The 24664-nt window shown below is 44.4% G+C and overlaps 2 protein-coding genes across 2 annotated transcripts in view; one reads left to right on the forward strand and one right to left on the reverse strand.

Moving 5' to 3' along the window:
- The window catches only part of LOC309516126 (interferon-induced very large GTPase 1-like), a 75707-nt gene that overhangs the window by 19023 nt on the left and 32020 nt on the right, over nucleotides 1-24664 (forward strand). Inside the window, exons 7-9 of the mRNA XM_082194603.1 lie at nucleotides 21570-21641; nucleotides 23321-23392; nucleotides 24343-24414. Coding sequence (XP_082050729.1) covers nucleotides 21570-21641; nucleotides 23321-23392; nucleotides 24343-24414 — 216 coding nt within the window. The remainder of the gene's footprint in view (nucleotides 1-21569; nucleotides 21642-23320; nucleotides 23393-24342; nucleotides 24415-24664) is intronic.
- LOC309517439 (uncharacterized protein) lies at nucleotides 3112-8709 on the reverse strand (the record flags this gene model as incomplete). Its single annotated transcript, XM_082196674.1, has 4 exons — nucleotides 3112-4724; nucleotides 5865-5934; nucleotides 6308-6322; nucleotides 8499-8709. The coding sequence occupies 4 exons, from the start codon at nucleotides 8707-8709 to the stop codon at nucleotides 4439-4441; spliced, it is 582 nt and encodes a 193-aa protein (XP_082052800.1). The 3' UTR covers nucleotides 3112-4438.

Genomic DNA, 24664 nt, shown 5'->3' on the forward strand with positions numbered 1-24664 from the left:
TTCAGAGTGATTGGTTGGGTGATGTGGAGAAATTCAGGTCAGTTGATCTACGGATGCACCACTCCAAATCCGTCCAAGTCTCCCAGTTAAGGCCATTTATCTTCACTGCTACAGAACTGCAATACAGATGGGAGAGTTCAGAATCTTAAATGGACAAAGATGCAAAAGGTTTAGAGATCTTCAAAATGCAGGCAGATGCCATCCAGATGTAGATAACTATCCCCTTGCAGACTCTGGGTTTAATCACATGGGCATTTAATGTGTATTTGAAGCTGGATGCGTCTTAAGTTCTTTGGGTGTTGTCCACTCGAGGTCTTGCCTGTCCAACAGTTTTTCCCCACGGTAAATTCTGATTTTCCTAAGTCAGGGAAAATCCAATAAGGGAAGTGTATCAAATACACAATTAATTCTTGCCTGACTGTGACATTTTTTGTGACGCCATTTCTCTCTCTGCTCTCTAGGTCCATTTTGTTTTAGTGTGAGCTACGTATCATAGAATTGTAGAGTTGGAAGGGACCTTGAGGATCATCACCTAATCCAGCCCCTGTGGCAGTTTATTTATTGGGGGGGGGGTCAAATCCTCAACAACTTTGGTCGGCCCTCACGCATGTTCACTTCATCAAATCTGGCCCTCTTTGAAAAAAGTTTGGGCACTCCTGATCTAGTTGAACCCCCTGCAACTTAGGAATATGCAGCTGTCCCACATACCTTGGCATTATCGGCACCATGTTCTTTACCAATTGAACTATCCAGGCTCAGTTAGTATATGCTGACAAGTCCTCACTCCCGTCAGCAGTCATGTGGCAGCATCCTGCACTAACTGCAGCCTCCGTACAAAGAGTGAGTGGCACCCCACATACTGTAGAGTGCATTGCAGCAACCCAGTCTTGAAGTACAGTGGTACCTCGGTTAAATACGCTTCAGGTTACAGACTCCGCTAACCCAGAAATAGTACCTCGGGTTAAGAACTTTGCTTCAGGATGAGAACAGAAATTGTGTGGTGGCGGGGGCACGGTGGCAGCGGGAGTCCCCATTAGCTAAAGTGTTGCTTCAGGTTAAGAACAGTTTCAGGTTAAGAATGGACCTCCGGAACGAATGAAGTACGTATCCAGAGGTACCACTGTAATCAATGCATGAACTACTGTGGCAAGGTTTTTCCGGTGCAGAAATGGCTGTAGCTGTTGAACCAGCCACAGTTGGTAAAAGGCATTTCCAGCCACTGAGGCTACCTGAGCCTCCAGTGACAGAGCTGGATGGAGAAGCACCTCCAAACTGTGAACCTGCTCCTTCAGCAGGAGCGCAACCCCATCCAGGGTAGGCAGCAAGCCAATATTTCAGGCGCAGGAGCTATTTGTTCACAGTACCTCAGTCTTGCCAAGATTCAAGCCATAGCTGTCAACCTCCCTTTTTGCAGGAAATTGCCTTATTCCAGCGCAGTTTCCCACTGCTATCCCGGATTGTTAGATATCCCATAGACCAGTGTTTCCCAACCACTGTTCCGTGGCACACTAGTGTGCCGCGAGATGTTGCCTGGTGTGCCGCGGGAAAAGTTAAAAAATTCGAAAGATTTTTTTAAAAAAGTCAAATTTTCGATTGGGGCGCCGTCACTAGATGACCCCTGGGGTTCCCTCCCTCCCTCCCTCTCTGCGCCTCCCTCCTCCTCCTCCGGGGAGGCCCTTCCTGGCTCTCGACCAAGGCTTGGCGGCTGCCACTCACTCACTCGCTCGCCCACCCGTCCCTCCATCCCTGCACCCGGCCTCTCCCCCTCCGTCCCCGGCGCGGGGGCTGCCAGGATCCGTAGTCCCCTCACCCTTGGGCTCCGCGCCCGCGCGGGGTGCACGAACTACGTTTCCCAGAGTGGCCTGGCGGGCCGGGTGTCTTGTTTGAAGCGCTCTTCTCCCGGCCATGGAATGAGCGCAGCGGCGGTGGCCGGGCGGGCAGGGGCTCTTCCGCGCAGACCCTGCGCAGCCTGCCTGCGCCCCCGTGGAGATCGGGCGGCAGGATGGAGCCCAGGGATCCCCACGGAGGCGGAGCGGCGGAGGCGGAGGCTGCCCCCCAGGTAGGGCTGCGTCGGGGTTTTTTATTTTTGCAATGCTGCATCCGCGCCGGAGGGGACGCATCGGACTGCGGGGAGACCCCTTGGCGGGCGTGCAAGGCAATGCATGCGTGCAGGCGTTGCATGGAGTGCAGTGCAATGCAATGGCAACGCGGCGCCCTGCATGCATGCATGCAACTTCCACCGGTGCTCCGGACTTGGCAGGTGAGGGGGGTCCCCAGTGGGTGGCAGAGAGAGCCGGGAGGGTGAAGGGGAGCCGGGGGGGAGCAGCGCTGCTCCCCGAGCCGAGCCCGGGGGGAAACTTTGGCGTCGTTGCGCCGGGTGTTGGAAGCGGAGGCTGGCAGGGGCCCCTCACCTGCAAAACCTGGTCGCCTCTCATATATTTCGTGCATTGCATTCATTGCCCGCTTTCTCCTCCAAGGAGCTCCCGGGGGCGCGCGTGGTTCTCCCCGTGTTATCCTCGCAACAACAGCCCTGCGAGGTGGGTCAGGCGAGTGGCCCAAGGGAGCAACCTGGCCAGGTGGGGTGATTTGAACCCTGCTCTCTGCCCGGTCTTCGTCCTCATTTAGCCCCCACATGTGCATGACTGTGCATGACTGAGGTTTTCCCCCCTCGTCTTGGCTATGGTGTGAGTCTGTGCTGTTAATTAATGGGGTTCTGCCTTCGGAGAAGATGAGCCAGCCCTCAAGGAGGTGATTATGTAATTTGCTAGCAATTCATGTCCCTCCCGGGGTGACGCTGCGCGCTGACATCACGGGGCTGTAATGGTGGTGTGCCTCGAGATTTTTTTCATGAAACAAGTGTGCCTTTGCCCAAAAAAGGTTGGGAAACACTGCCATAGACTGTCCCCGGGACAGGTGAGGCTGCTGATCCCTTATTTTCAAATCTGAAAGTTGACTGCTATGATTCAAGCTCTGCTTGTTTTTAAAAATAAAAATAAAACCACAAAATATATAATAAAAACAACAACCCAATAACGACCCCCCCCAACCCCAACCCCCACATTTCAAGCTTATAGGTCTCTACATGCATCAAAATCAACCAAAGGTCTGGTTAAAAAGGAACGTTTCTGCTTGGCACCTAAAGGTGTATTATGAAGGCTCCAGGTGAACTTCCAGAGGAGAGCATTCTCGTTTTGCCACTCTCCGGACCTCTTGAGGAGGAGGCAGATAAAGGAGGGGGTCAGAAGGTGAATGAATGAATTTTATTATTACAGTCACAGACCAGTTCCGGCTCACTTACAGTATCAGGAAAATCATAAAACACAACAGGAATACATTGAATCACAGTTAGGTATAACAGAGACAATTCAGATATAGCGGCAGTTAAAAATATATATTAATCTGTATGTGTGACATCATCAAAAATGATGTTGCTGCCTGCCAGCCCAATCCATTTGCCCAGAAGGCACCATCACTTCTTTTGTTATACTAAGAATGATGGTCCCTAGGTGGGAGCCATGGCCAGTTCTATCACATGCCTGACTAGTTCAGCAATGGAATTGAATCCTCCATTACATTTTAATCCTCGCTGGATCCAGGACCCCAGGAATTACACGGGGCTCGAGCATCATACAGACTGAACCCCCCAAGGTTACAATTGTTGTATTTAGACTTGTTGGTATAGAAAGGGTTTCCGGCTGCAGGGACAAAAAAATGGAGACAACGATGGAGGCATTGTGGAAGATTTTTGCAGCCCAGCATTTTGAATGGAGGGCTTAAAAACCTCACAGTTTCTCAATTGCTAGAGAAGGCTCTGTGAGGTCACTCCCCTTCTCCTCCTGAGAGACGAGCTGGGTGACTAAGCAGCCTCGCACCTAGATTTTTCCGTAACGAAAGCTTTCTTCTGATTCCTCAGTCTCTCTCTCTCTCTCTCTCTCTCTCTCTCTCTCTCTCTCTCTCTCTCTCATTTGTGGAACATAAATCAGAGAACACGTGTCTGAGCTCCTCCCTGAACCCAGAATCCATTTTGGAACTGACTTTGTAATTTTGTACTCAGTTAATTTGTCTACCTGCATTGCTTTTGCTGTGGCGCTCAGATCTATGACGAAGACCTTGTATTATGGAAGTAGTAAACCTTTTAAAACCCATTTAACATGTGGTCCAATTGATTGCCAGAGGGGTAGAGATGGGAGAGCACACTGTCAGTGCCTAATACTGGGATATTTAAGAGGTTTAGCAACCTAAATTTCCTGTGCTTTGCAAACGCAGATACATAACTGAACAAGATTCTGCATGCTTTTTAAACTACCACTTCCACCCTCATGACTCCCATGAAAAGAGGATCAGAATCAATCTCCCTCCATTTGCAGAGGGCTGAGGAAAATGACAGTCCTTTCCCCTTAACTCATGGCGAGTTCCATGAGACGGCATTCCTTTTTCCTTACTCCTTCCCGGTGAGGGCAAGGAGCCTCTGTGCCTCGTTTCTGCAGTTGATGGCTCTGAGGACCTCGGCCGTCACCTGCACAGCATAATCTTCCAGGTAGAAACTCAGAAGGTGGTGGCTTAAGTCCACCGCATCTGCCTTCTCCAGTGTCCCTAGGGGGATGTTGTCATAGCCCTCCCTGAGGGGGAACTCGTTGAGCTTGAGCTTGAATCTCTTGGGTTCATCCTCCCACAAGTTCTCCAGCGTGGACATCAGGCAGTCTGCGATGGTCTTCTCCATTGCCCTGCAATGTCACCCCCAGCAGCAAGGAAAAGCAGGCACAAAACAAGAGAAGCTCAGCAAATGGACCTGGGAATGAGGCAGATCATTAGAAGATACTGCCAACTCCCACAACTAGGAAATGACACTGAGGGGAAGAGGTTGGCTGCTACATGGAGCCAAAATGGGATAAAGGAGGTCAAATGACCTGTATTTCAACGTTATACTGCTGCCTGACCATTCTAGCACTGGGAGAACTGAGAAGCAGAATTCCCTTCATCAGCTCTGCTATGAAAGGCCGGCTCCATCATGCCTGTTATGTTTTGCTGGAAGCCGCCCAGAGTGGCTGAGGCAACCCAGCCAGATGGGTGAGGAAAAAGTACAGTGGTGCCCCGCAAGACGAATGCCTCGCAAGACGAAAAACCCGCTAGACGAAAGGGTTTTCCGTTTTTCGATGCGCTACGCAAGACGAATTTCCCTATGGGCTTGCTTCGCAAGACGAAAACGTCTTGCGAGTCTTGCGATTTTTTTCGCTCCCCCCCTTTTCTAAGCCGCTAAGCCCTAATAGCCTTTTAGCCGCTAAGCCGCTAAGCCTTTAATAGCCGCTAAACCGCTAATAGCACTAAGCTGCTAATAGAGTTGCTTCGCAAGATGAAAAAACCGCTAGACGAAGAGACTCGCGGAACGGATTATTTTCATCTTGCGAGGCACCACTGTAATACAATGGTACCTTGTGATAAGAACTGAATTTGTTCTGGAGGCCCGTTCTTAACCTGAAACTGTTCTTAACCTGAGGTACCATTTTAGCTAATGGGGCCTCCTGCTGCCGCCGCACCGCCACCACACGATATCTGTTCTCATCCTGAAGCAAAGTTCTTAACCCGAGGTACTATTTCTGGGTTAACGGAGTCTGTAACCTGAAGCGTCTGCAACCTGAAGCGTCTGTAACCCGAGGTACCACTGTATATTATTATTATTGGTCTTTACTTTGCAACTGGGGCTCTCTCCTAGTGGAGTGTGTGTTCAGCCCCAGCTTTTTAATCTAGGTACCCAGCAATTTTCCTCTTGTTAATTCACACACACACACACACACACACACACACACACACGTCACAGGAATTAATATATTTTCCCATCTCCTTCAAGAGAAAGGGTTAATCCCTACCTGCCTTCTGCATCACAGCCTGAGTCAGTTCTCTGGGATGGTGTATGGGGCAGTGAGTAGCCACAATCACCTGGAAAGGAGAGAGAGAGGATATGAATGAAGCAAGCAGGAACTATAAGAAATTGATGACGATGGGAGATTAGTTATTGGGAGCCCATGCACTGGATTCCTCTGGCATGTCTAGACAGCTGAGTTCAGCCAAACTTTAAAAACCTAGGTGTTTTTAAAGATCTTGATCTGCCACCAAAGAACATGATGAAGCCAGGTCAGCTTGTCTAGGAAGGCTCTTCCATGTCATTACAAATGTTACTTTTTATTATTATTCTGCCATGTGTGTAGCGCTGCATCACCAGTTGCTCTGTGCCGCCTTGGGAGGGAGGTGGGATATAACTACAGGGAAATAAAACTTGCTTACCTTGTACTGGGGTCAGAATTCCTCTGACCTGGATCTAACTCTTCTGCAAGACATTAGGAAAGAGGCAATGTGACTGCGATGCCCTTTGCCATCCTGCCTCCCAACCTACAGTCCAACCTTGTGATCTTCCCTCGGTCAAAACACACCTCATTTCACACGGACCTTCCAGATGTTTTTATTTGTGTGCTTCTCCACCAGCGTGAAGCTGAACTTCTCTTGCATTTGCTCAGCAGACAGCTCCATGTACTGCTGCAGCTTCTCAGCATCCAGGTATCGAAACTTCACTTCCTGCGGGAAAGCGGGAAACCTCTGTAGGTGGGAATGTGGCTTAGCCCCACCCATGTCTCCAAGACAGTCAAATTAAAGGGCGAGCAGGGGTCCTGGTTCCTTCCCATTCTCATGCGTCACCGCTTGGCTCTGCATTGACAGAATATTTCATCATCTTTGTGTCTCACCTCAGGCCAGATTGTGGCGTCGTCTAAGGTCTGCACAAAGACTTTTCAGGGTCCCAGGGGGTTTCTCTAGTCTCTGTGAATGGCAATTTGCTTCATGCTCATGAACATGCAAAGAAGGCAGCAAGCTCCTACAATACTGGGTCCCTTTCAGATACGATGAAGGGCATTTGGAGCAGAAGCTCAGCTCTTTTACTCAAAGCCCCACAACTTTCTTGGCACAGTTACAGTAGATAAGGCAGGGATAGGGAATCTGCTGCCTTCCAGGTGTTGTTGGCTTTCCTTCCAATAAATTTTTATTGTTTTTCCATTAAACATACATTCATTATACAGATAAATCACATACTTATCTTTAGCTCTGCCGAGCTTTGGACTTCCCTCCACCCCTTCAGTAAGTATCATATATTTTCTAACATCGCGTATTCTGTTTGTTTAGCTTTATTTTTGCCATACGCTGTTCGAGTTATTCTAACCCTGACAGTGTCTTTAGGGTTTTCCAATTGTCTCTTATATACACCAAATATTTACTCCAACTTTCTTGAAACTTCTGTTCATCCTGATCTCGTAATTTTCCTGATAATCTGGCCAGTTCTGCATAAGTCCACATCTTAACCTGCCATTCCATAATTGTAGGTATTACATCTGTTTTCCAGTTCTGAGCCAACATAGTTCTTGCTGCCGTTGTGGCATACAGAAAAAGGTTTTTATCTTTTTTAAAAAATTTCCTTCCCCGTCAATCCCAGTAGAAAGGCTTCAGGCTTTTTTGGGAAAGTGTACATATAGATTTTTTTAAGTTCATTGTAAATTAATTCCCAGAAACCCTTCTCTTTGCCACAGGTCCACCACACGTGGTAGAGGTCTCCCTCTCCACATTTCCAACATTTCCTGTTTCTCATTCTGTACATCTTTGCCAATTTTACCGGCATAAGATGCCACCTATAAATCATTTTCCATAAGTTCTCCTTCAATGCCGTACAAGCCGTAAATTTCATGTTAACATTCCATAATTCATGCCATGCTTCTAATTCAATATTATATCAAAAATCAATGGCCCATTTAATCATGGCTTCTTTTACTTCTTCAACTTTGGTATACCAGTCCAATAATAGATCATACATTCTAGACAATAATTTGTTTCTACCCTCTATAATATCTATGTGAAATTTTGATTTCTTATCTTCAAATCCCAGTCTCTTTTTGTCCTCTTTTAATACATCATTGACTTGGTGGTATTGTAGCCACCCTGTAAGTAAATTCTCTACCTCCTCATAAGTCTTAAGTTTTATACCTTGATGAGCTTTCCTGATAAACTCTTCATAGGTTGCCCGCTTTCCTTCCATATTTACTTTCTTAATGGTTAACACTTCTGTTGGTGATATCCACCAAGAGGTTTTTCTTTCTAATAAATTTTTATTTCTGTCCCATACCTCATATATAGATCCTCTAATTGTATGATTTAAAACCCCACTATGGACTTTCACTTTATTGTACCACAGGTACGAGTGCCACCCGTACCTGTTGTCATATCCCTCTAAATCCAAGAGGTCTGTGTTTTCTAATTTTATCCAATCCCTTATCCAAATTAGACACACAGCTTCATAATAAATGCTTATGTCCAGCAGGGAAAACCCACCTCTTTCTTTTTTATCAACCAAAATCTTCATTTTTATTCTTGGCCTCTTTCCCTGCCAGACAAATCTTGCCAATATTTTCTGCCACTCCCAACCTACAGTCCAACCTTGTGATCTTCGCTCGGTCAAAACACACCTCGTTTCACACGGACCTTCCAGATGTTTTTATTTGTGTGCTTCTCCACCAGCGTGAAGCTGAACTTCTCTTCCATTTGCTCAGCAGACAGCTCCACGTACTGCTGCAGCTTCTCGGCATCCAGGTATCGAAACTTCACTTCCTGTGGGAAAGCGGGAAACCTCCCTGCGTTGACCAGGAAACGATTACTTATCACCCAAAAACTTAGCATGGTACAGCCTAGGAACAGATTTGCCCATCCTTGTTTCTAGTTTCATCTCCCTCCCAAGGAAATTGCTAATTTTGCCTCATGCCAACTAACGTGAAATGTTGCCAGACAGGAGTCCTAGCCCTTTCTCTGTAAACTGCCAAGCAAAATAGCAATGAATTTACCACACTTGTTCCTTTCCCACCTCTCTCTGCATTCTGTCCACATCTGCAGGCATGACCAGGTCATCTGTGGGTGGGAAAGGTCTATACCAGTTGCTTATTCCCCCCCAGTCTTATTTGTTTAATTGCCCCCCCAAAAAAATTATTGGTGCAAAACCATTTATGTTCTTAATCTCCATCCAATGCCCCCGGGGGGGGGGACACTGACTCCCCACCCCCACCCCAAATATATTTCCAGTGTGTATGGCAAGTGGGAGTGGAGTTGAATGAAGAGTCCATATAATGTCTGTGTTGTCAAAGCATGCTTGACTGCATCCAAACCACATGGCCGAAAGTTATTCAAAAGCGGCAGAATTTATCTATGCAGGAAATGTTGGCCCCTTCTGACTGAGTAAACAACACAATTTCTCCTGCTTGAATAAGCTATGGTTTTGATTGTAAACTGTCTAGAGGAAAATGCATTTCAACTCACCGCACAGCAAATTTGTGGGAAATAACCTTTCATTTCCTGCCTCCCTCCTCTACCTTTCTTTCACAGAGTTTGGCTATTATTGGCATGGGCAGACACCCTTAATGGCATTTTTGCCCCCCAAAAGCATTGGGCTGGACACAACTCAATGCCGCCTTGTAGAAGACAGTAACCTGGATAGTGAGCAAATTATCTGAAGTGACCCTAAGCTTATTTTGGGGTACACATGTTCACTTCCTCTTTCTTTTTCTACATACTGCGGATATTTGGTGTAACCCAAAACTTCTTGCGAGGTTCAAATCACCACATAGCAATGAGCATTGTTCAAAACCAATGGCTATTTATTCCCAAATGCCTTACCTTCCCTGTCTGCCTGCAGCTCACAGTTGATGGCTTTCAGAACTCTGGCTGTCACTTCCAAGGCATAATCCGGGCCATAGTAGACGAGGAGCAGCTGGCTGAGATGGGAAACACTTGCTTCCTCCAGCAACTCCTTTGAAATATTCACAAAGCGCTTCTCGATGGGGAAATGGTATAGTTTGCCCTTGAACTTCTTTAGCTCAGACTCCTTCAATATTTTCAGAGTGTTCAGTAGAAAGGTATGTGAAGGCCATGCTCTTCTCACTGTTTTGCATAATAATATTGATGGGGGGGGGGAATCCAGTGAGCCCCCATTTTCCAGCATAAAATATCGTATTCCCCTTACCTTCCTAGCAGTATCAAAGTCAAGGTAAGTCAGGCTGGGCTGAGTGACAGGCCACATGCTTGCAGAAGGCCCCAGGTTCAATCCTAGACTAACTTACTAGATGGACCAATTCAGATATTAGATGGGAGCTTCTGGTATTCCAGAGGGTCTGGAAATTCCTGCAAGCTTTCTGAACTTATTACAGGCCTGTTTTAAATATTTGCAGTGCTGAAACAGGAGCAGAATAAGACTCTGCCTTCTGCATAGGACAACCCAAACCCCAAGTCCAAAGGACTGAGGCAATTCCTTTCCTTCGTTTTTGCTGTTCTGTGTATCCTAAGGGTGCTGAAGGTATTTGTAATGCCTTAAGGAATAATATTAACTCTTTACTCAAGTCAGAAGTGCCAACTTCAATAAAACATTGGGGGAGGGGAAGGTAAGCCCCTCCCTGCATAATCAAGCACATATTGCTGCACACACACACCATTTGAATGGCAAGGCCCATTAACTTGGGGGAAGAGGCCCCCCTCAAATATTTTATTGGGGGAGGGCAAAGAATGGGCGTAGCCAGGATTTATGTTAGGGGAGGGCAGGACTTTTGTTGGGGGGAGGGAGAACTGATCTCAAATCAAATCAAATCAAAACTTTATTAGCAAAGCCAACAGGCCACAGCTGTACAAAAGTTAAAAATGAGAATAGGGATAAAAGGAAGAAAAGAACAGACAAAAGGAGGTCCGTCGGGTGAACAGGTCTGTCACTCAGATGGTGGCCCTCAATTTCACAGCTCTCTCGATGTACCTCGCGACCTTCTCTGTTATCTGACTGTTCGTATCAGATAATAGAAAATGCAGTGTAATGTCTGTTGAACGGCCGGGGTTGGAGAGAATGAGTGGAGTAATAATCTCATTCCTTAGGTCTTTGTAAAGAGGGCAAGAAAAAAGGACGTGGGACACTGTTTCCGTGTTACCATCTCCACATGGGCAGAGTCGTTTTTCAAATGGGGTCTTTTGGTAACGACCTTCGAGTACAGCAGAGGGAAGAACATCCCATCTAGCCAATGTAAAGGCACGTCTGTATTTTGGGATGGTTAGTTTAGACAAATATGAGGCTGGAGAGTCAAAATGAGAAGGGGGAAAGTAGGTATACCATGGGCACAGTTTCTTTAAGATAGTCAGGTTGTTTTGTCGTTCGATGTCTTTCAGGCGCTGGCCTATTAGACTCTTTGCTTTGATGAGGCCCATTGATAGTAGGGACTGTGAGTGCAGACCGCATGTAAGGAGTTTTTTATGCACAGTTTTAAACCACTTGCTTTCGTGAGGATCTTGCATTACTAACGGCAGTAGACCAGGAGGATTCAGATTAAGACGAAGCCAATAATTAAATGTTCTCTGCCAGGTCCGAGTTTCCACAGATGGAAGGCAGGCCTCGAGTCTATCTGTGACGCAATTGGTCAGTTAAGTATTTTTATTTATTGACTTGACTTGGCAGGGGCGGCTGCCCTCCTGCACCCCCTTGGCTACGCTCATGGCCAAAGACCTCCTCGGGCCCCTAGGAGGTGGCTTCTGTGTATCTGATTGCTATCAGCAGGCTTTGCATATGAAGGCACGTGCAGCCAAGATATCTGCTGCCAGAGCAGACTCAACTCCTACGACGATCATCAGGACACACGCAGGTTTACCTGGCCTGGCGAAGGAGAGGACCTTGTCAATGTTGAGGAAGGAGGAAGAAGTTAAAGATATAACAGTAGGATCTAAACAATATAAGTTAAAAGCCTTTGCTGATGATTTGGTGTTAACTTTACAAGATCCAGACTCCAGTGCAGTAAAAGCACTGGAGGTGATTCAGGAGTTCGGGCAAGTAGCAGGATTTAAGCTAAATAAGAGCAAAACCAAAGTGTTGGGGGGGAAATTAGATAATGAGGAGAGAAAAACCCTTCAAGAAAAGACAGTCCTTGTTTTTGTGAAGAAAGTGAAATATTTGGGTGTGAATTTATTGGTGAAAAATTTGAATTTATACAAGGATAATTATGAGAAATTGTGGAATGAAATTAAGAGAGATATTGAGATTTCTTCAAATTTAAAATTGTCACCCATGGGCCGAATATTGGTGGTTAAGATGACTGTATTGCCAAAGGTGCTGTTTCTATTTCAAGCTTTACCAATTATTGTTAATATTAAATATTTCAAAGAATGGCAGAAAGCATTGTCTAAATTTATCTGGCAGGGGGGGGGGAAATCCAGAATTAAATATAAATTACTTACAGACTCAAAAGAAAGAGGGGGATTTTCCCTGCCAGACTTGAAGAAGCTGCAGATTTCTGCTGGATTAAGGAATGGATTCAATTGGACAATGTTGATGTTTTAGATTTGGAGGCATTTGACAATGTATTTGGTTGGCATACATATTTATGGTATGACAAGATGATAGATTGGGCAAGAGCTGTTGGACACAATATAGTGTTGGAAGATTGGGAAAGGTTGTGGAAGAAAGGGGTTAAGTTTACTGCATGTACTGTATTAAAAGAAAACATTATGAAAATGATGTACAGATGGTACTTAACCCCGGTAAAACTAGCAAAGATTCACCACACAAATGATAATTCATGTTGGAAGTGTAAAGAAAAAGAAGGCACCTTTTATCTTTCTTTTTTTTAAAAAAAAATTTTTTATTAAATTTTCCATTTTAACAATCCAATCCAACCACATTAAATATTCCAAATTATACAAATACATATCGTATAGTCCGAATATTCCGCCAAATTATAAATTTTTATTGGGACTTCCCATGCTTCAAGTTCGGGGGGGGGGGGCTCTGATCATCTTATATCTCTACTGCCGTGAGTTTCCAATAGTTCCTTTGAATCTTCCTGTTGTTAACCTTTCTTCTTTCATGGCCTCTGAGTTGTTTCCACAGGCAAGTTGAAGTAAGCAATGATGTGCTTCTGTGTGAATTTTGTATGCTTGACTCTCCTATTGCTGCAGCTTGTAAGCCTATTGTTGCAGTATCTCCTCACATGCTGGTGTTTATGCTGAATCAATCCAAAAGTCATTTTGCTGCTGGCAGACGCCATCTTCTCTCAGTTTTGATGAAATCAAATCTAGGCATTTGCTCATTAATTTTCCCAGACCGGTTGCATCAAACATTAGCCTTTCCAGAGGAGATTTGCCAAATCGGACTTGAAGTGCAGATATAATAACAAATTAAGGGCTCACCTCCCCCTATGACTATTTATCTCTGCAGCTCGGTCTTTCCAAAGTCTCTCCAGCAGCTAACGAGATCCTGCTTCTTTCTAATATCAATATTTGGAGGGTCTTTTATCTTCTTCCAAGCATTTCAAAAAACAAAAGCTTTAGTTACATAGTATTGTTATTTCCAAACTGTTTATATTTCCCCATCTCACTTGCTGTAAATAATGTAAACGGTTCTTCGGGGGGGGGGGTCTCTCAGGTATTGTAATAAATCATAGTAAAAAAAAGTTTACCCCCCCTCCTTTTCCATTCCGTTCCAACGTACCAACTTAGATGTTATTCTTAGATGTTATTCTTTCTTCCTCTCCGTCACTCTTGGCACCTCAGTGGCTGGCTTAATTGGCAGATTAATTTTCCCCTCCTCACTTGAAGCATGTCCAAAACTAAAATCCAATTTTTCATCTTAAGAAATGGAACTTGGTGCGCTCACTGGGACAGCGTCCACGAGATCCGAACTCCCTCGGGGGCTTTCCATCCAGTGCCCCCACCCCTCCTTCTTTATGAACTTTGGGGTGGTTTATTGGGCATCCACAGATGAGACTGCATCTTCCCTTACACCAGGAAGAATTTGGGAGGCTGATTACTCCCATCTCAGCTTCTAATTACCTTGTGGGAGCTAGAATGATGGTATTGTTAGCCATCTTCCGTGGCGCCTCAAGCGGAAGTGAAGGAAGGCACCTTTTATCATATGTGGTGGACGTGTCCCAAGGTGAAAGACTTCTGGGAAAAGATTTATAATGAGTTGAAAAAAATGTTGAAAAATACATTTATTAAAAAACCAGAAGCCTTCCTACTTGGAATAATAGGATTAGAATTGCCCAAAAAAGATGTTAGATCGTTTTTGTATGCCACTATAGCGGCAAGACTGCTACTAGCTAAAAACTGGAAATCTCAAGAAATGCTGACAGTAGAAGAATGGCAGATGAAGATTTTGGACTTTTTGGAGCTGGCCGACCTAACTGGAAGAATCCGCAACCAGAAAGAAGAGGAGTATCAAGAAGATTGAAAGAAATTCAAAGATTATTTAGCCAAATATTGTAACATAAGATAATTAGAAGTCACTTGAACGTATCAAATAGGCTTAGGATTAGAGTAAGAATGAATTGTAAATGAATGATTTAGATTTTTATGAAAAGAGAAGAATATAGTAAACTGAAGGAGTTAATTTTATTAGAAAGAGCATTTTGGAGAGCTGTTACAAGGTGGTACAATGAAATTCAGTTAGGGGACATTAGAGGAAGTCAGTTAACAATGAAAGCTAAATTGGGTTTTAGAAGGAATATGTTTCTTTTTTCTTTTTAGTATTGTAATATGTTTTCTTTTGTGTGTCTTATATGTTATATCTGTTATAAATGTGGAAAATCAATAAAAAAAAATTGGGGGAAAAAGGAAGCGAGAGACACTTGGAGGAGAGAGAATGTCTGAAGCGGCCTCCTGGTACTCACCTTCCTGGCAGCGCTCCCGAAGGTCTGACCGCAAAGCGAGAGCCCTGCATGGCATGGAGAAAATTTTACTCATAAACCAAGTTATGGGTTTGGGTCTTTAGGAGAAGCTGTGCTCCGGAATTCCATGCTGCCTCTTTCGACAGGGGCTCACATTACAACACCATGTAGGGTGTAATTGACCTGCCTGATAATGTCAGATAATTTTCACATGTGGTCATTTTGATTAATTAAAATAGCACTCCTATCATACTCTTCAGAAGCTGCTTGACAACTTTCCCACAAGAGTCTCATTGCTCCCTTGATGACACGCAGCACAGCATACGATTGCAAGCCATTGGAAGACTCTGATTCAGTGGCTGGGACATTTGCTTTGTATGCAGAAGGTCCCAGGTTCAATCCCTGGGGTCTCCAGCTAGGGATGGGACAGCCTTTCTTGAAATCCTGACAGCAACACTGAGCTAGATAAACCAACCTATCCAACTTTCTACCAACTTTCCTGCATACCCGAGAGGCTGGAAAGGCCTACAAGTTTTCTGAACTTTCAGGTCATGCTAAAGCATTAAAGAAAAAAAGCCGCTGCCTTCTTCTGCGAAGGACAAACTGAACCCTCAACTCCAAAGGGCTGTGAGCCAATTCCTTTCCACCATTTTGTAATGGAGGAGAGAGCCACTTAACCCACCCAACCCAAACACTGTACTCAAGTTCCTTTCTTAATCAGCCTTTTTCTAGCGAATTTTTCGTCTTGCAAAGCACGGTTTCCCATAGGAATGCATTGAAAATCAATTAATGCGTTCCTATGGTCAAAAAAAGTCCAAACAAACCAAATTTGGTACAAAAAGTGTTTATTAAGTGCTCTTTAAAGTCACACATACTGTAAAGAGCATTTCAAAATTCAAACCCAGAATTTTTTTAAAAAACAGCAGAGTTGCCCAATGGTCACAGAAAATCATAAAAATGCAGGAAAAAAACACACAAGCTTCCAGATTCTTGCAAACCCCTCCCCAACACCAAGTCCTTGAATTCCAAACACCCCAACCCAAAATCCAACCCCCCCAAAAAAAGTTTTAAATGCTTAACTTACCAAATGGCTGCAAAAGAAATTTTGGAAAAGCTTCAAAAATCACCAAAGTCTTTAAAAAACTCAAAAAAGGCTACTATGTAGACTGCGTTCTATGAGTTGCTCCTCGAAGTCAAGTCGCAACTGTATTAACGGTGTTAAGAAAAAGGAAACAAACTTGCAAGACGTTTTCGTCTTGCGAAGCAAGCCCATAGGGAAATTCGTCTTGCGAAGCAGCTCAAAAAACGCAAAACCCTTTCGTCTAGCGAGTTTTCCGTCTTGCGAGGCATTCGTCTTGCGGGGCACCACTGTACTTTCTTTTTGAAGGAAGGGAGGTAGATAGATAATTTATTACGGTCAAAGACCAGCTCACGTAACATAACACAATAAAAACAGCGTTCATAAAGATAAAATATACAATCGGAGCAAATTGCAGCAGTAGCTCATGAGATATATACATACACCTGTACAACGGAGATTTGGGCTACCATAAAAAATTGACCCTGAGGCGCCCCAAAGGGCAACTTCAGCATTTCCCTAGTAAGCTATTTTATTCTAGAGGATGATCTGGGCGCAGAATCTGGCTACCAGCCAGGTCGTCTTGTGATCTTTGCCTAAGAGGAGAGAATTAAGTTTAGACTTGTCTGAAAGATCAGCGAGCCTCTTCAGCAAAGGATCAATAGTGTCTCTACGGATCTCAACATAAAAAGGACATCTAAAAATATATATGTTTGGGGCTTCCTATTTCCCCTAATGGGCAGGCGCAAAGTGTAGGTGCATACGGGACTCTTCTATAGGAGCCTTCCAGAACTGGTGAGGGCAAGGCCGAGCTTCTAGCAAGAGTAAAAGCCCTTCTTTCATTTCTGGATGTGAGGAAATAGAGACATGTTGCTGGAGCGGCAACGTATCTCCCGTTTTCTATGATTTTATAATCAGGGACCCTTGTACAGTCCTGTTGTCTCTTTATGTCCATGATTCTTTGCCTAACCACAGATCTAGCTTGGCCCAGGTCCGTACTTATGAGGGTTTGGGGAGCAAGGCCCAATTTCTGAAGAGGGTTTAAGACTGCTGTCTGCTAGCCAGACTGAAACTGGTCGCTCAGAATCAATGGGGCTATTTCTTGGGGAAGCAGTTTCAGAGTTAGCCACTTATATATTGATGTTAGACTAATATGAATTTTGTCTTTCATCATGCCTGTTGCTAGTCTGACCCATGCATTTGAAACGCATCTAGGAACTTGTAGAAGGGCTCTGAGGACTTTGGATTGCACTCTTTCAAGGGGAGGGGGAGGGGAGGAAGAAACCGTTTACTAGAAATCATGTGTTATCTCAGAACCTATGTCAGAGTGAGACTTTCCGTTTCAGTTTCTGCTCTCTGCCTTTAAATATAGGAGAGGCCCAAGTGTTTGCTAGCTGGAGCTGAGAAGTCTTTCTGCTGTTCCTACAGAGAAAAGAAGGTAGGCTCTACTCCTTTCTACCTGAGATGCAAAGCATACAGATCTTATATGAATGCTTAGAGTTTGTGTACATTTCATGAACTCTTCCTTATTAAATGTGTTTATAGCATGTGCTAAAAGTCAAATTAAATTGCGCAAATTAAATTTGCTGGTAAGCGACTGAATCCCACCCTAAAATAGCAAGTCTGGAACCACCCACAGTTTGCAGCTGAAGTAGAAAAACAAAAATTCTGATTTGGTATAAGACAACTTTTGAAAGCTGAACAGGTTCTAATTCTTTCCCCCCTCCTCTTGCTCATTAAATAAAATGTTTCTTTCACAGACTGCTGCTTTCAGAGATGATGTCCAGCTGTGAAATTATACGCAAAGGGAGAAAGCAATTAATTGATATACTTCAGAAGGAAATAGACTGTGTTTTAGACGACTTGCGCTCAGAGATTGTCATCACAAAAGAAGAATATGAGGTCCTGGAGAAAATCAAAGACTCAAAGAAAAAAAGTAGAGAATTGCTTATTCTGATACAAGAAAAAGGGGAAGCTGCCTGTAGCCAGTTCCTGGAATGCTTAGAAGTCGCATGTCCTGGTTCAAATCATGCCCTGCAAGTTCAAAAACACGGTGAGTCTCACTATTCTTCCCAAATCTTAAAAACGTTTAGATATCTCTTCTTTCTTCCTTGTTATTAAAACAGCCATATGAGTTAAGAAACCACTTATCGCTTTACAGATGAGACTCAAAATCCGCTCCAGAGTTAATAATAATAATAATAATAATTTTTTATTTATACCCCGCCCTCCCCAGCCAAGGCCGGGTTCAGAGCGTCTTACAAGCAATAATAAAAACAAGATGAATGATTACAACTTAAAAACAAAAATAAAATACAACATTAAAATAATGGAACATTAAAATATTAAAATGTAGCCTCATTGTAGGAGAAGGAAAAGAAAAAAGAAAAAGGGGGGGGGGAGGGAATCAAATTGGCTCCAAGCCAAAGGCCAGGCGGAACAACTCTGTCTTACAGGCCCTGCGGAAAGAAATCAGATCCTGCAGGGCCCTGGTCTCATGAGACAGAGCGTTCCACCAAGTTGGGGCCAGTGCTGAAAAGGCCCTGGCTCTGGTTGAAGCCAATCTAACTTCCTTAGGGCCTGGGACCACTAGGGTGTTGTTATTTATGGACCTTGAGGCTCTCCGTGGGGCATACCAGGCGAGGCGGTCCCGTAGGTACGAGGGTCCTAGGCCGTGAAGGGCTTTAAAGGTCAAAAGCAGCACCTTAAATCTGACCCTGTACTCCACCGGGAGCCAGTGCAGCTTGTAAAGCACTGGATGAATATGCTCCCATGGCAGAGACCCCGTGAGGAGCCTCGCTGCAGCATTCTGTACCCGCTGGAGTTTCTGGGACAGCTTCAAGGGCAGCCCCGCATAGAGCGAATTACAGTAGTCAAGTTCTGGCCACTCAGTGCTGATGTCGGAATCCCATCCAGGTGAGTTTGCAGTTTAGCAGCAGAGGCAGGAGCTATTGGTTTGTTTTTGCCTTTTTAAACCTATTTCTTTGAGGCAGGTGCAGGAAAATATTTTTCTGCCCGAGGGCTGCATTCCTTTCTGGCCAACCTTCCCTGCTGGTGGTGGGTGGGGCCAAAGGCAAAAGTGGGTGGAGCAACAAATGCATTTTTTTGTAAAAAGACTAGTTTCTACATATACCTTCATGTTATGCAGGACCTCTGGGAGATTTGGCATTAGAGAACTGAAAAGGAAAGTTCTTCATAGACTGCTGAAGGGAAGGAGCTTGCAGAGTGTGCTGCGCATGACCTCCCACTTGCTATTGACAAATAGATGGTGTTCAGGTTTAGTCTTATTAAAAATTACTGTAAGTTTAAGTTAAGTCTGCTGCAACTGGATTTCTTATGGACAGTGTCAATCCTGAATATATGGGATTTGTGACGATTATGCACATTTGCCTTCAGTAGCAGTAAAGCTCTGCTGGATGAAATATAATTGCCTCTGGTCTATTTTGGGGGGGAATCCTGCAACATGTTTAAGTTTTTACTCTGCTAACTTATGTCAGAGTTCTGCTCTGGATCAATATTGAGTAGAATTCCATGAGTTACACCTTCATCAGGAGCATATTTCTGTGTTCCTGCCTAGAGCATTCATTCCCCGAGGACACTGCTGGACGTTTTCAGAGGTACTTAATTTTGTAAAGCAAGAGCGCACCTCAAAGTCAATACCGAAAGGACCAAAAAGCGCAAATATCTGGGAAGGAAGGAAATTACTGAGCTGTATCACATTAAAGAAGAGTCTGTCTAAACCCCACAGCAAGGCCTTGGCACCTCTCTTTTTTATTATTGGTTTTCCAAATTATTACAAATCAGACCTAATGAATTTAATTTAATACAGTTTTATAAAATCAGGTTTCCCACTCCTGTTGCCAGCATATGTCCATCTCTTCTGTTGCCATTTCATTTTTTTCTTAAAATCCACTTAAAATCATCACTAAATGTAAACCATTCTCATTGCTGCCAATATATCATCTTTATAAACAGTAGTCTTCTTATTTTCCATAAGTACAGATTCCTTTTCACATGTGTAGTCATTCAAATCAATATTCTCACACCTGTTGTGGAGGGATATTCGGTCTCCCTTCTTATTTTCATCCCTGCAGCTTTTGCAAAGTCGCATTCCAAACCATCTTGCTTGCAGGCTAAAAATAGCTTGCATTTCCTTGACACAAAGTCTTTTCCCAGATAATCCATTTCGGCACCTTTCTCCCTCTCTACAGATCTGGTCCATAAATCATTTAAATTGCAGTCCATTCAACCTTGGGCAGGAGTGTAGGTTGTAGTAAAATCATTTTAAATTCCTTATTAAGCATATTTGCTCTCCCCCCTCATTTTCTTGGTAATCCTGTTGTGCAAATTTCATCAATTGCTGTTGTTGTCAAATTCAAATTGCTGTTCTCAGACGTGTTGTAGAGCAATATTGGTTTGTCTTCTTTGTTTCATTCCCTGCAACTTTTACAAAGTCACATTCCAAGCCATCTTGTTTGCAGGCTAAAAATAGCTTCCAGATAACATATTCGTACTGTGCCATTGTAGTTCTACTCTGGTGTTTTCCCTTAACGCAAACTTTCCCTGGATGATCTGCTTTGGGCCTTTTCTCCCTCCCTACAGGTCTGATCTATAAATCATTTTAATTGCCGTCCATTCAACCTTGATCGGGGGGGGGGGGGGTAGGACATAGTAAAATCATTTTAAATGCTTGTTAAACATGATTCCCCCCCTTCCCTTAGTATCACAGTACAGTCGTACCTCTGCTTACGTATCCCTCTGGATACGTAAACTTCAGGTTGTGAATGTGGGATATGCAGAAGGGCGCCTCTGGTTATGGACTTTTCGGGATATGGCTGGGGCTCCGGAATGGATCCCATCCATAACCCAGAGGTACTACTGTAGTACAAACACAATAACATCAACAAGACATACACACGGTTCTTTTATTTTCGCAGGAGAGGACAGGCAAAAGAAAGCATTTGGCGTCCATATAGAGAGAGCACAAAATCCCCTGTCCTCCCCTTCCATCAATTGTTGTAGTAAAGTTTGTCACGCTTCAAAGAGAAAGTTCATCCAATACTTCCAGAGAGCTAATTACGGTCCTTTTCGCAGCCGATTGTTGTGGCCCATTATCATATGTCGCTTCAGGACATTGATTGCCCTCAGTGTTTCAAACTGTTAAGAAACCCTTCACAAATCAGGCCGCCGATGGAGGAGCATCCATGGCAGGGACACGCTCCCAGGTTGCATCCATACTGCCTATCAGTTTAGGCCAGGCATAGGCAAACTCCAGCCCTCCAGATGTTTGGGACTACGATTCCCATCATCCCTAGCTAACAGGACCGGTGGTCAGGGATGGAAATTGTAGTCCCAAACATCTGGAGAGCCGGAGTTTGCCTGTGCCTGCTTTAGGCAGCCTTGGACTTAAGCGACACCACAGGATACAGTGAACTCCCCAGTATCCCATGAGGAGCATTGCCAGGAATTTCACCTCATAAAAATCTGGTTAACCCCTGCTGGAATCTCCAGCCCTGCACCAGAGAGCAGAGGAGAGCAGGCACCATATTTGTGGGTGTGACTGGAAACCAGGCCTTGGCATCTGTTTCCAGGAGTGGGGAACCTGTGGTCCTCCATCTCCCACCATCCCCCAGCCAGCATGGCTAGATGTCAAGAATGAAGGAAGTTGTTGAACCTTGGGAGGGTGTGTCCGCAGGTTTCTCACCCCAATCTAGCATACTGTATAATCGCAAATGTTCAGAATGTATACCCCATTTTGCTAGAAACTTGTTTGTTTCTAGGTTGCTCAGTCAGTGAAGAGGAAGGTGAAATTCAGAAACACCCAGAGGAAGAGAAGATAGATTTTGAAATCAGTAAGGTAAAGGGAACCCTGACAATTAGGTCCAGTCGTGGCCGTCTCTGGGGTTACGGCACTCATCTTGATTTATTGGCCGAGGGAGCTGGCGTACAGCCTCCGGGTCATGTGGCCAGCATGACTAAGCCACTTCTGGCGAACCACAGCAGTGCTCGGAAACGCCGTTTCCCTTTCCGCCGGAGCGGTACCTATGTATCTACTTGCACTTTGACGTGCTTTCGAACTGCTAGGTTGGCAGAAGCAGGGACCGAGCAACGGGAGCTCACCCCGTCTCTGGGTTGTTCAAGTCAAGACGAAGAAGATGATGTCCGGGAAGAATTGGAGGAAGAGAATAAACACCCCACCACAGGTAATCCCTCCTAATCATCATCATAGTGGAAAGGGAATGTAAGGTGTGTTGGAGAGAGAGTTTTGGAAGAGAGATCTTACGCTCTCATAGCAGAGTAAATGCTGCATGCTTAGGGAGTGCTCCTCAGCTCCATGGAACCATTTGTGTGGAGTACCTCAGGGTTCAATTTTATCTCTTATGCTGTTTAACATCTACATGAAACCACTGAGTAGGGTCATCCTGAAACAGTTCAGGACGACCCACGGTCTCCTCAGAGCGAAAGGCCTGCTTTGGGGTGGGGGGTGGAGAGAAGCCCCAAGTGCTCCGAGAGTCTCCTCAGGTCTGTTTGACTTTTCTCACATGTTTAGTGACTTGTCAATCCAGTAACAATTTGAATCTGTCACGAAGATATCCAAACATAACTACTGTATCTGTGATACAGAGATCCATTTGATTGATTGATTGATTGATTGGGTATTAAATTAGTAAATAAATAAATAAATAAAGTTAAATGACTTTGGAGGGTGATAGATCACTGCTAGTTTTTTATACTGGTAGTAGATCACAACCTATTTAAAGTTGGACATGCCTATTGTACCAGTTGCAGATAGGTAGCCGTGTTGGTCTGCCATAGTCAAAATAAAAAAAATTCCTTCCAGTAGCACCTTAAAGACCAACTAAGTTAGTTTTTGGTATGAGCTTTCGTGTGCATGCACACTTCTTCAGATCTGCCAATCTCCCATTCCCACCACCCTTCTGAGTAATACCCCCCCACCTTCTCACTATATGGAAGGATCTGGCAACTTCTGTTTCAGTGTATCTGAAGAAGTGTGCATGCACACGAAAGCTCATACCAAAAAGTAACTTAGTTGGTCTTTAAGGTGCTACTAGAAGGAATTTTTTTATTATGCCTATTGTAGTCCAACAACCTGAGGAGGGCGGGTCCACAGGTTTCTCATCCCCTGATCTAGCATACTGTATAACTGCAAATGTTCAGAATGTCTACCCCATTTTGCTATTCCAACTTGTTTGCTTCTAGGTTGCTCAGTCAGTGAAGAGGAAGGTGAAATACAGAAACACCCAGAGGAAGAAAAGAGAGATCTTGAAATAGGTAATCCCACCTAATCAATGGTGTAATCGATGGAGAAGGTGAGGGGGTGCAGCTCAGGGATTCCTTTTTCAGAGCAGGAGCAATGACAATTTTCTGCTGGAAAAGTACCTGTCTCAGCATGTAGCTTTTGTTGCTAAACCACTTTGAGATGTTTCATGGGAAATACATACGTAAATAGGTTGCCACATTGGAGAAGGCATTTTTAGATGGTTGTGCTAATGTGAGCTTCTGTCTCTAGTTTATCCAAGTCAAGAGAAAGAAGATGATGTCCGTGAGAAATTGGAGGAAGAGAATAAACACCCCACCACAGGTAATCCCTCCTAATCATCATCACAGTGGAAAGGGAATGTAGGGTGTGCTGGAGAGAAAGATTTGGAAGAGAGATCTTACGCTCTCATTGCAGAGTAAATGCTGCATGCTTAGGGAGTGCTCCTCAGCTCCATGGAACCATTTGTGTGGAGTACCTCAGGGTTCAATTTTATCCCTTATGCTGTTTAACATCTACATGAAACCACTGAGTAGGGTCATCCTGAAACAGTTCAGGATGACCCACGGTCTCCTCAGAGAGAAAGGCCTGCTTTGGGGTGGGGGGTGGAGAGAAGCCCTGCGCGTTCCGACAGTCTCCTCAGGTCTGTTTGACTTTTCTCACATGTTTAGTGACTTTTCCATCCAGTAACAATTTGAATCTGTCACGAAGATATCCAAACATAACTACTGTATCTGTGAAATAAAGATCCGTTTGTTTGTTTGTTTGGGTATTAATTAAGCAAATAAATAAATAAATAAATAAATAAATAAAGTTAAATGACTTTGGAGGGTGGTAGATCACTGCTAGTTTTTTATACTGGTAGTAGATCACAACCTATTTGAAGTTGGACATGCCTATTATAGTCCAACAACCTTGGGAGGGCGTGTCCACAGGTTTCTCATCCCCTGATCCAGTGTAGTGTAGTGGTGAAGAGCGGTGGACTCGTAATCTGGTGAACCGGGTTCACGTCTCCGCTCCTCCACATGCAGCTGCTGGGTGACCTTGGGCTAGTCACAATTCTTTGAAGTCTCTCAGCCCCACTCACCTCACAGAGTGTTTGTTGTGGGGAAGGAAGGGAAAGGAGAATGTTAGCCGCTTTGAGACTCCTTCAGGTAGTGATAAAGCGGGATGTCAAACCCAAACTCCTCCTCCTCCTCCTGATCTAGCATACTGTATAACTGCAAATGTTTAGAATGTCTACCCCATTTTGCTAGAAACTTGTTTGTTTCTAGGTTGGTCAGTCGGTGAAGAGGAAGGTGAGATACAGAAACACCCCGAGGAAGATAAGAGAGATCTTGAAATAGGTAATCGCACCTAATCAATGGTGTAATGAATGGAGAAAGTGAGGGGGTGCAGCTCAGGGATTCCATTTTCAGAGCAGGAGCAATGACATGATCTGCTGGAAAAGTACATGGGTAGTTGAGGAACTCCTGAACTAAAGAATTGACAAGTTCTCTTTTGTTCCTCATCGCTGCTGCTATGTGGTTTCAGGTGCTTTTACGAATATTGGCCAAGGCTGCAGAAAGGTCTATCCCATTGTTGGTCCCTGAATGG

The sequence above is a fragment of the Podarcis vaucheri genome (genome assembly GCF_965113315.1).
Source record: "Podarcis vaucheri genome assembly, chromosome: 13".
Classification (NCBI taxonomy): Eukaryota; Metazoa; Chordata; class Lepidosauria; order Squamata; family Lacertidae; genus Podarcis; species Podarcis vaucheri.